The following is an 11,159-nucleotide window of genomic DNA, read 5'->3' on the forward strand; positions in this document are numbered from 1 at the left end:
GTTGAAACACGCTCAATGTGATGCAGCTGTCTCCCAGCACACACACACACACACACACACCGGGGACGTGATGGGGGGAAAAACTGTACTTCAGAGCTGTGGTGGCATGGGAGGGTGGGGCCAGCAGGTCGTATGAAGCAAAGGGCTCGCCAGGCGGGATAAGGATCAGAGGAGGAAAGAGGGAAAGTGAGAGAGGTGCCCCCCCGGGGTGCCACATGGTTCAGGCGGGCCGGGTGTACACACAGAAACGTGATCTAATGTGGAGTTTCTGACACATTAAACACATCTTCATCAAAGAGTTACATTAAACTCAGGTGCTCTTAGGTTACGGTGACTGTATTTGAGTGTTTACATTTCATGTAGGCTTCACTTCTTTTTTTTACTCCACATGACCGCTACACTTTTCAGATGTAGGTTTAAGACGCTGTGCATGTGGCAGATTAAATACGTTGATAGCTATAACTAGAGAAGTTATCGTCCCGCTGTGATGTGGAAGAGTTGTCGGAGACTTTTTTCCCCCCACGAAACTTTTCAGTTTCGTTTAAAGAGACGTTTGAGGCGCCGAAAGGAAAAAATGATCCACTGTTTCATGAAAACAGACGGAATTTTTGGGGAAAAAGTGAAAAAAACTCAAATAAATTTCTTCAGCAGATCAATTATATCCCGTTAATCATCTCACAGTGGCTCTGATTTGCAGTAAAATGCTGTAAAATGTTGAAATGAGAAACATGGGGCCTCAAAACATAACAGATTTATAATAAATCTATTTATTTTTTAAATAACATAAAACACCTCCAAGCAAGAAAGGCGGTAAGATCATTTAGTCCGTTACACAATCTGGGATGAATAAATCAGGAAGAAAATGTTGTAGTTTAATTAAATTAAATATAGTTTAAGTCTTCTTTGCAATTCTTGTCGACTAGTTGGATTTTCGCATTATTTGTGAATTATTAACATATATATCGCCTCAAAACACTTTATCATAAGGCTTCATCACATGAACCATGTATATATATATATATTTAATATTGTATAGAAATACTCAAATGTGTTTTCCCAATATGAGTTTATAATAAATCAAGTTGTTGCTATATCCTCTTCTCCACCACACATTAACGTCCTGTATTGAATGGCAGTTAAAATAAATATTTAATACCCCTCCCCAAAAAAATAACTTTGCATAAATCCCACATTGATAATCGTCGAGTCGTTAAATATCTTTTAGTACATTTCCCGCCAGTGTTGATGCGCGCTGACGGAAACAACGAGACACAAACAGGTGCGGCGGCACACGTCAATGCCGGCTGATCCAAGAGGTCAAAGGTCAAGTCTGGCCTAAAGGAGCGAGGGGGATGGAGGAAGAGAGCGAGAGAGGAAGACTGGAGTTAAAGGTCGTGACGCCGACTCCATCACAGGAAATAAAAAGCTCAAATGTCTTGCCATTTCGGCGGAAAGGGTAAAGACGTCCGTCGGCACTCGTTTACATGTTCCAGATGATCCCGTGAAGTTGTTTCTTCCTGACTCGTCATCATCAGAAACCGCGGCACGCTCGCAGTGATGAAGCTGCAGAACAGTTTGGAGATTATGCTTTATTTGGATCTTCGTGTCTGTAACTATATGATGACGCGTTGCTCCAAGACAAATCGAAAGGTCATGGATAATTATTATTTTATCAAACAAGGTCAAGAGATATAAACTCTGATTTCACTGCTGGTTCTGCAGATATTAATTTCCGGAGCATGAAAGCATAACGAAAAACAATAAGAGATGCTGCAGGCCGGTCCAAGGTTATATTATTATGGCAATCTTGAGATAAAGAGATGAGGCTTGACTTCATTAAACTACCCAGATACAGACAAACAAGCCAGTGCATGCCAATTATGAATTAACCAAGAGGGAAATATTGTTATATAGCCCCTATAATGCAAATAACTGTATTCAAATTATGTCAAACATTATGTATTATATGCCTCTAAAGTGATGGAACACGCTTGTAATTATTGTCGAATAATGGCAAAGGGAGCAGAAAGGCTATAAGCACACTCTCTCACACACACACAGACACACACGCACGCGCACCCTTAAAATCGACTCCACACTGACGTCCCCTGTCAGTTCATCGTTGACTGGGAGCCTTCGGGTCAGAGAGAGGAAGAGAGGGGGGGGGTTGACCTCGGGGGGGGATGTCGGATCTCTATTTTGCTACTTTAATTGACCTAAATAAAGACTACTGTGCCACGGACAGAAGTTCTCTACTGGCTGAGGCCTCGAGGGGACGGATCTGCACGTGGAGGGAGAGGGGGGGGGGGGGTGGAGAGAGAGAGAGAGAGCAGCGACAGCAGTAATTCTCCTTTCCTTTGGAAAAGCCCATTTGCTATGTGCTCGTCCAATCGCTGGGTGCCGTCGGTCCGCGAGGCGTCGTGTCACCGTACGGCCGGGTCCGTGTGTCCCCGTCTCCCTCGGCTTCCCGCTGGCAACCCGAAGAGGACATCCCCGTGCCGTCTCCTGCCATGACCTCCACATCGGATCACGGCGCCAAGGCTCAGCGACCCCTGGAAATGACCGCTTGGATTCGCGGCTGCATTTAACGCGCAAAGGGACCCGCGGGCTCCGGTGTTTGCGTAAAACGAAGAAGCAGAAGAAGAAGAAAGAAATAAACATGCAAGAGAAAATAAAGGACAACCGGACTCCCACTTCGTCGAGGGCGTCGTCGTTTTTCATCGAGAACCTCCTGGGGAAGGGACGGAATGGACTCGACGGGAGCCGCGGGGCGGAGACCGGCTCCGGCGGCCGAGTCCTGAGCGCGCAGCTCGCGGAGGAGAGCGCTCCTCCGGCGGCCGGCGGCTCCGCGGTTCGGTCCGGGGACTCGCCTCTCCAGTGGTACCGCGGGGGAGCTGCCCTCAACTTCAGAGCGTTGGAAACGACACACGGTGAGTACAGAGGGGACATGGAACATTTATTTTCCTGGGAAAAAAATGCTCCATAATCTGTGCGCCGTCTCAGATACACGCAATATAGACAGAGTGATGCAGCTGCTGTTACAGGAGAGTATGAATAGACAAATGCAATCTACCATAATTGTTTTGAGTCTATAATTTTGCTGCAAAAATAATGATGAATAATGTGAAATGTATGAATGAACACGCATGACTGAGTTAAAATAAAAGATGAACAACATGTGGTACTTATTGCACATGTCGCAGGTTCTGGGTCACACTTTGTATATATCTTTACATCTTGGTTGGTGTCGTGACGTCGTTTATTTATAAAGATTGTTCAATTAGCACCATGATAAGCTATGATGATACATGATGCGTTTCGCTTCGTTAAATAAAACCAACGACGTCACGCAGAGTGCAGTGGGGGACGCTGTAGCGGTGGCTCTGCTCTCCACGCACCCAGCCTGCACCCTGAGGATCACTGATGGTCCCAGACACGTTCAAAGGCGACGGAAAAACGGGCATCGATCTGTAAAAAAAACAAAAAAATCTCTAAGTCTGAATGTGTGTGTGTGTGTGTGTGTGTGTGAGAGATCACCATGCGCGTAATTCCTCACACCGACATACATGTCATGGTTGTTTGTCATCTCGGTCTCACGATTGCGCACATATGGCCAGAATACCCCCCCCCCCCCCAACGGACACGCGCACTAGAGTCAACGTGACGCGTTGACGTGCACGTTCAGATGTCATGTGTCCCTTCTCTTGAAACAGTTACAGTTTTATTTGAACATTCCAACTTTAACATCGTGGTCACGAGGAATCCCACAAACACACAGACACCTGTTATAGGCGTCATTATTACGTTATGAATCGCAAATAACTATACAGTCGGGTTTCCTCTGGAAGTTATGTATCTCACCTGTATCACGACCTGACCCATGGATCACGTTACGCAATCACATCCAAACCCGAATTGCGCCATGCACGCACGCGCACTTCAACTGTCTGTAAACGGATGCTTTTTATATAAATAACATTTAAAATGCACTTGAATTAATGAAAATGCCACGTATAGGAAACATATCCCAACTCTCCTGACTGTTTCTTCTCATTTGTCCTGAATTATTCCACCACATTAAAAAGCATTAAAGTAAAAGGAGAAGCGTTTCCGTTAAAGCCAACATGAAGACGTGCGGAAAGCTGAAAGTCACGCATGTTCCTGAACGTGTTCTTCCTTCCAGGTCCAAGAGACAACACCAGCCCAGACGACCACTGCTGCTCCGTGTCCACCGGTGACCGGTGTTCCCCCGCCGTGTCCGAGCCCCTAACGGAGGGCAGCGACGAACCCGACCGGAAGACCGCCGACAGCCACCTGACGGACGACAACGAGGACGCGCACACCGGCTGCGACGCGTCTTCCTCCACCCGGAAGAAGAAGACCCGGACGGTGTTCAGCCGCAGCCAGGTCTTCCAGCTGGAGTCCACCTTCGACATGAAGCGGTACCTGAGCAGCTCGGAGAGAGCGGGCCTGGCGGTGTCTCTCCACCTGACGGAGACGCAGGTCAAAATCTGGTTTCAGAACCGGAGGAATAAATGGAAGAGGCAGCTGGCGGCGGACCTGGAGGCGGCGCACATCCCCCACTCCAGCCAGAGGATCGTGAGGGTGCCCATCTTGTACCACGAGGGACCCGCCGCGCCCTCCTTCAACCTGAACGGACTCCCTCTGTCGGGCTTCTCCAGCTGCATCAATTACCCGCTGTCCTCGTTTGCTCACTCCATGAGCATGTTGAGATCACAGATGACCGGCTTGGTGTGAAAAAAGACTATATATATGCCATTTAAGCGGTTTTGTTTATAGCATAAAGTCACCCTGTTAATATTGAGTCGTGCAATAACGCACAGTGACGCAGACAGCTGTTGACTTCATATCCAAAGAGCCGCAGAGACGTGAACTATACGACATGTAACGGGTCATCTGAGCCTCCTCGGGACTGTGTGCTCCTGCCACAGAATCACAGCCGAGGCCGGAGAGCCGGAGCTGCTCCCGTATGTTTGAATATACACACATATTTTTGCAAAGTTTTATATTTAAGGCCACACTTTTTTTCCAACTTTGTCACTTTTTTCCACATAATAAAAATTAAAAACAACAACAACCACACGATTGTCTGATTTTCTTTTGTTGGTAAATACTCGAATGTGTCACGAGCTGAAAGCGTGCACGTGCGAGAGAACAGCGTTTATATAGAAGATTGTGTATTTGATGATAATGATCAAGTGAACACACTTATTCTACAATTAGGCCTCTGCTATCCAAGCTCTTCTTTTTGGCTTAAATAATCCATTAGAAAAAAATAAATATTGTTTGTCCATCAGTGATTTGTAAAAAATATTATTTTAATAAGCAGGATACCAAAAATACATGCTGGACAGTCTAATTTGACTTTTTTTAATTTAAAAAGTAAAAATAAAAAAATAAATCAAGCAGTCAGCAAGTTGGGCCCGAGTGTTAATTGTAAGTGAATAATCCATAAAGCTAAATAACTGGAAACGCAAATTGTGAATTCATGCATTCGTGATTGTATTCATGCAACTCGTTAAAGATGTTTTTTTTAAACCTGCATTCTTAAAATAAATTAAATAAAGCAGGCTAAATGTGTATCAACAGAAACACGAAGTTTCGTAATTTACACGTCACCGCTTTAAACGAGCAAACAGCCTCTATCATACCAGATATATTGTCAATATAAATAATTCCGTATCCAGAAAAAATATGTATTTTAATTGCAGTATGGGTTACATAGTTTATTTTTCAAATGTGAAAAAAACCTGTTTTATTGGTGTGCTATTTTTATTATTAGGCGATATAAACTCCTGGTTATTAGTCTTTAGCTAAAAGCTAATTATGCATGCATCATGCAGCAATTACAACTCAGGGGGGGAAAATACTTTAATTATTTAAAAGAATAATACTTTGAGAATTACTATACTAAAAATGACACAAATGATAATCCGGATCTAGGTTCAGGTTTCAAATCAGTTGACGTTTGCTCCACACATGTGACTCCACTTAATTCAGAGAGAATGCCGAATGAATCAAAATCACCACCAATTGTGTCTCGTTGCGCGCGCACACCCAGTCTGGTGTGAAATAACAGTGACATTAAACTCTTTATTTTTCCTGAGGGGGCCCCCCTGCAGGGCTCCGGGGTCCCGGGTCTCCTCGCAGCAGATGTATGAGAATGAAGGAGGTTTTGTTTTTTTTTGCATCGAGAAGAGAGGGGAGGGGCACAACAATCCTCTCTTGCCCCGCCCCCTTTATGTCACTGCGCGCTCCTCTGGACCAATCAGCGAGCAGAGCGCGCCGCATCCGGCGGTGCGCTGCGGACCGTACACACAGAGCATCAACAAGCCCGGCAGTTGTCCGCTCAGTGGCTGCTGCTATGGTGCGTGGAGCATCGACACGCTAGCGGTCATATTAAACGTACCCGGCTGAGACTGTGAGAGTCGCGGAAGTAAACAACAACAACAACAACAAAACCGGGGACTTCTACATTGGAGAATATGAACAAAGTGGACGCAGCATGCCGACCCGCCGCCTCTCTGAAATTCACTATTGACAACATCCTCAACCTGAAGACCAGCGGGAGGAAATGTGACAGTTGTCACCCCGCGGGACCGCGCGATGCCTCCGCTACGGCGGCGCGTAAAGACGGTTACCGGAGTCCACACGACGAGCAGCGGCGGCCGGACCCGGACAGCAGGCTTAACGAGAGAGGTAAGCGGCGGGGGTTGAACTCGTAGCGTACACACACACACACACTCACACACTCACACACCGGCTGTTTCGGGTTGTCGTTCAACGGAGTTGTCGTTCGTTCCGCAGAGTTAATCACGGACTGCAACGCGGCGACGGACTCGGTCCCCCTCCGCCGCGGAGACCCGACGGAGGTGCGCTTCGAGAGCGGCGACAGCAGCAGCTGCGACGACAGCAGCTCCACCAACACCACCGTTAACACCACCACCACCGCCACAGACACCCACAAGGGGGGCGGCAGCGGCGGCGGCTCGGGCAAGAAGAGCAAAATGATCACGAAAAAGAAGACGCGCACTATTTTCTCCAAGAGACAGATCTTCCAGTTGGAGTCGACCTTCGACATGAAGCGCTACCTGAGCAGCGCGGAGCGCGCGTGCCTCGCCACCTCGCTGCAGCTCACGGAGACCCAGGTGAAAATATGGTTCCAGAACCGCAGGAATAAGTTGAAACGACAAATCTCGACCGACGTCGACGGAACTGTTACCGATTTCCCGGACACCGGAAAGCCCGGAGCGGCGGCGGCGGGGGGTCCGCTGCCGGCCCTGTACAAGGAGAGCAACCTGCTGGGCAGATGCCTGCTGCCCATGCCGCTGCCCGTGGTGTACCCGGGCAGCAGCACGCCTTACCTCTGCTTCACCAACGCCAGCAAGTACTTCCGCCTGTACGACGGGGACGTATGATGACGTCAGTCATTGCCCTCACGTGAAAAGAGACACTTTTATTTTTTTGGTGGTTCTGTTGGCCAAGTTTCAAGCATTTAAGGTGTTTTATTTTTTATTTTGTAAAGATGTTGGGTCGGACTTGCGGCCTTGACTGTGTATGGAGACAACCACAGAAGAAGTACTTACATATCACTTACACAAATAAGCTGATTTATTTGTATTTATTTTTAATTCATTGGTTTTGTGTGTGCCGTGAACTAAACCTGCTATAACACATAGCCATTTTTAGGAAATAGCAGGCTAAGCTAATGATAGCCTGAGGGAGGCCGACACAGTATCAACCCCAGACATTTATTGTTTACATGGCATAGCATTACTATTATCATATTATTATTATTATTAAATATTATTATTGACAACAGCATTTCCAGCAGCCTATAAAGCCACCAAAGAAATTACTATAGCCTAGCTATTTGCATGCATTTTCCTGTATCATAACGAATTTTTGAATTACTGAAATTATCTATGTATTTAAAATGAATGTAATTAACATTTTTATTACGTCTCACGCATGTCTATTTTTTTTCTGAGCATCCTACTATTCTTACTTTATTCAACATTTGCCTAAAGGCTTATTACACCATTTATTGAAACTGTAATTAAAACATCTTCATTCAAGAAATTACTTTGACAGAATTTATTCACAATTTTCTAACTGAACTTTTTTGTCATTGTATAATTTTAAGAAAGTGCAGATAATGAGGATAATATGTATATACAAACAAGGTTGTTAAAAGGTATTTGATAGATACACTTAATATAAGAAAACGTATGGCTTGAGCAGCAATCCAAAAAAAAAGGCAAAAGCAAAAAGTAAACATTTAAAAAGTAAAAGCCTCTTATTTAAATCCATCTGAAACTACTGAATGCTTTCTAATCCAAAAGACCCCACGTGCTGTCGGCACACCCTCCTATTATGTGTTAACCACGGCATGTATGTTTTACATCGGGGGCAAAACTGTCTTATCAAACATGCATACATGCAGAATTGCTTATGAAATCCATAACTAACAGCTTGATAACATATAAGTATAAACAAGACCATTTAAACTGTAATAATATCACTAATGTTGGATTTAAAAAAAAAGTAAAAACTTCAGATGTCAATCAAAATATGAATCAACAAGTCATACAACTGGAATATTCAGGATGTAAACCACAGATTCAGATAAATAGATTGTCAATATGTTATGATACAGATTTGTTTTCTTTCATGAGAAACTAAAAACATGTGGACCACACTTGTCGAGTATACACATGTTGGTCACTATGGCCGACACGTGGTGGACAGACAGGAGGTGAGACTCCTCCCCCTCCACGTTTCTGCGTATAAAGCTTCAGATACACTTCGGCAAATTCACACAATACGCGAACAGCTCTTTTATTTTTGGGAACACTGCAAAATCCAAGCAGGAAGTGGTGGACGCAGTGACAGGAAGTAGTCCCGTGCTGAGTTTCTGTGTGTCTAAGCTCCTGGAGGCCACTCTTCTGTCGTATAAAAGCCTCACCAGAATAAAACGAGTGTATATACACAGTGGACATATATAAGGTTCATTCTTTATGAACTCTATCTTCACGTCAGGCGTGTTACTGAATGCCTTTGAGCTTTGGAAATGCACCTCAGAGCGGATCGATGCGACACGCTAACCGTGGGAAACGGGGTCTGTGAACTTTGGTTCTTAGTTGTTTTTATATTATTGTCACCGTCAATATCAGGAGGATCCAAAACAACTGTAAAAAAAAAAAAGATAAGTATAAAAAGTGTACCTAAATGTATTTCAATGGTGGTATAACCTGGAGACCGATGATGTCAACATTATAGTACATACAATATGACGAGTCTAAAATACGACATTCAACGGCAGATATTGTTTTCCAAATGAACTCTTTAAAAGCTCTTGTTTATTTATTGATATTTAAAGAGACCGGTTATACTTGACCGTTGACATGTCTGAGATGATTGTGGCTTCACGGTGCAAAGTTGTCATGTTTGGAAACTCGGACCAAACAATACATTTCATGTCTATTGATTCTTCCCCTCACTTCAATAGCCTTGACAGAGACAACAGGATGTGTCAGGAGTGCAGAACTAATCTGCAGCCGACCAAAACATGAGCAAAAATAAATGTATCCAACATTAATTATCAATGGAGGGGAGAAATAAAGAAGAAATCACGTAATGTTTGCCACTTTTGAAAATCAACTTCCTGCGTTGACTTGAAAGTGAGTTGACCTTTGACCCCCAGGACACTTACCCGTCACACTATTATCAATGTAGCATGAAATCGAACAGAAACTTTAAAAGAAAAACCCGATAGATGCATATCGATATGACATCTACAGGTTTCTATTTTCAAATTAAATTCATTCTTGACCCTCGGCAACAAATAATAAAAGAAATCTCATGCGTGGATTATCATGTGTGTGAATCAGAGACGGACAGACAGAGTGTGTGTGTGTGTGTGTGTGTGTGCGTGTGTCAATTAATCGAAGATGAGAGGCCTGTTGTCTCCAGTTTCAGAGCTGCTGGAGAGAGTCACACCACTGCTCACTACCCACAATCCCTGGCGGCAATCTGCTCAGACATGATGGCAGACTGTCAAGACGCAAGGTGTGGCCAAATGGTATGTTATTAACATTTAAGTTCTATTTAATGGAGACATAAATTGAAGATCATGCTGTCTTAAAGGCACTCAGGCGGGAGCTTCAGACTGCAGAGACCCGAGGTAGGATTATTTTTAATATAGACTTGTATTCATTATGAATGACCTTACCGAGACTCAGACAGAAATGCACTAATTCGCCCAAATGCTTTTTATAAGAAGTGCTAATTGTTTTTCAGCCACTGCGCTCTCTTTTCATTTTTTTTCCACCCTCCCTCCTCCTCCTCCTCCCCCTCTCCCATTCTTACTGTACTCGCCTCCCGCCTCTTGCCTTGTCATTGCTCATCACAGTCGTCTGCGCACTGAAGCCTGAGCGTGTGCGATTATGACTGAATGAGAAGGACTGAGGAGTGCGTAACAAAGAGAGACAGAGAGAGAGAGAGAGAGAAAAGAACCAGTTGAGTGTGTGTTCGTGTTGGAAAACCTACGATCGTGTTTGTATTTCTGCACGGGTCTGTGCCTCTCTGGTCAGGAGCGAGGAAGTCCAGTTCCTGTTGGTGTGTGTGTGTGTGTGTGTGACTATCTTGGCAGCTCTTTTCTGCATGACTAGACGGAGGCCCCCCCCCCCCCTCGCTCAGCTCGCTTGTTACTTTAACCTCTGTTGACCTCTCTCCCGGTCATCTGACAAAGGTCATCGCCCAGGACGATGGGAGCGGCAACCGTCTCCGAACACGTTCCCCGCGACATGAAAGCACAGACAGATGGTTTTTTTTTTTTTTTTTTAAATGGAGGCTCTCGTAGGGTTTCTCTATCTTTAAGGCAAAGTAAGCCAATAAAATATGCACCGGTCAGCAGGTTAAACAACATACTCGATTCACAGCTGAGAGTTCAACAATGTCTCCACAATGTCATCCTGACAAAACGAGACGCATTCAAACACAACGTGTGTGTGTGTGTGTGTGTGTGTCTCCGGCATCGGGATTCCCCGGGGCGATGTAACGCAGGGCAACCAGGGACCTAAAACGACATGACACGGCACATTGTAAAGTAAACAACAAGGCTATTAGTTAGAGGG

At 44.9% G+C, this 11,159-nt stretch overlaps 2 protein-coding genes across 2 annotated transcripts; both read left to right on the top strand.

Annotated features, from left to right (window-relative positions):
- The first annotated feature begins 2,412 nt into the window (after positions 1-2,412).
- Positions 2,413-5,103, top strand: hmx1 (H6 family homeobox 1). The gene is made up of 2 exons (XM_056409807.1): positions 2,413-2,930; positions 4,184-5,103. Exons 1-2 carry the CDS (start codon positions 2,660-2,662, stop codon positions 4,756-4,758), a joined length of 846 nt encoding a protein of 281 aa, XP_056265782.1. The 5' UTR covers positions 2,413-2,659; the 3' UTR covers positions 4,759-5,103.
- Positions 5,104-6,346: 1,243 nt separating this feature from the next.
- Positions 6,347-8,103, top strand: hmx4 (H6 family homeobox 4). Its single transcript, XM_056409707.1, has 2 exons — positions 6,347-6,720; positions 6,829-8,103. Exons 1-2 carry the CDS (start codon positions 6,507-6,509, stop codon positions 7,437-7,439), a joined length of 825 nt encoding a protein of 274 aa, XP_056265682.1. The 5' UTR covers positions 6,347-6,506; the 3' UTR covers positions 7,440-8,103.
- The last annotated feature ends 3,056 nt before the right edge of the window (positions 8,104-11,159 follow it).

This window comes from Pseudoliparis swirei, chromosome 24 (assembly GCF_029220125.1).
Source record: "Pseudoliparis swirei isolate HS2019 ecotype Mariana Trench chromosome 24, NWPU_hadal_v1, whole genome shotgun sequence".
Taxonomy (NCBI): domain Eukaryota; kingdom Metazoa; phylum Chordata; class Actinopteri; order Perciformes; family Liparidae; genus Pseudoliparis; species Pseudoliparis swirei.

Excerpts from the sequence above, each read along its gene's own strand:
- hmx1 (XM_056409807.1), top strand. The coding sequence starts at position 2,660 with ATGCAAGAGAAAATAAAGGACAACCGGACTCCCACTTCGTCGAGGGCG. Across the intron at positions 2,931-4,183 it reads AGCGTTGGAAACGACACACG|GTCCAAGAGACAACACCAGC; the intron begins GTGAGTACAGAG and ends TCTTCCTTCCAG.
- hmx4 (XM_056409707.1), top strand. The coding sequence starts at position 6,507 with ATGAACAAAGTGGACGCAGCATGCCGACCCGCCGCCTCTCTGAAATTC. Across the intron at positions 6,721-6,828 it reads CAGCAGGCTTAACGAGAGAG|AGTTAATCACGGACTGCAAC; the intron begins GTAAGCGGCGGG and ends TTCGTTCCGCAG.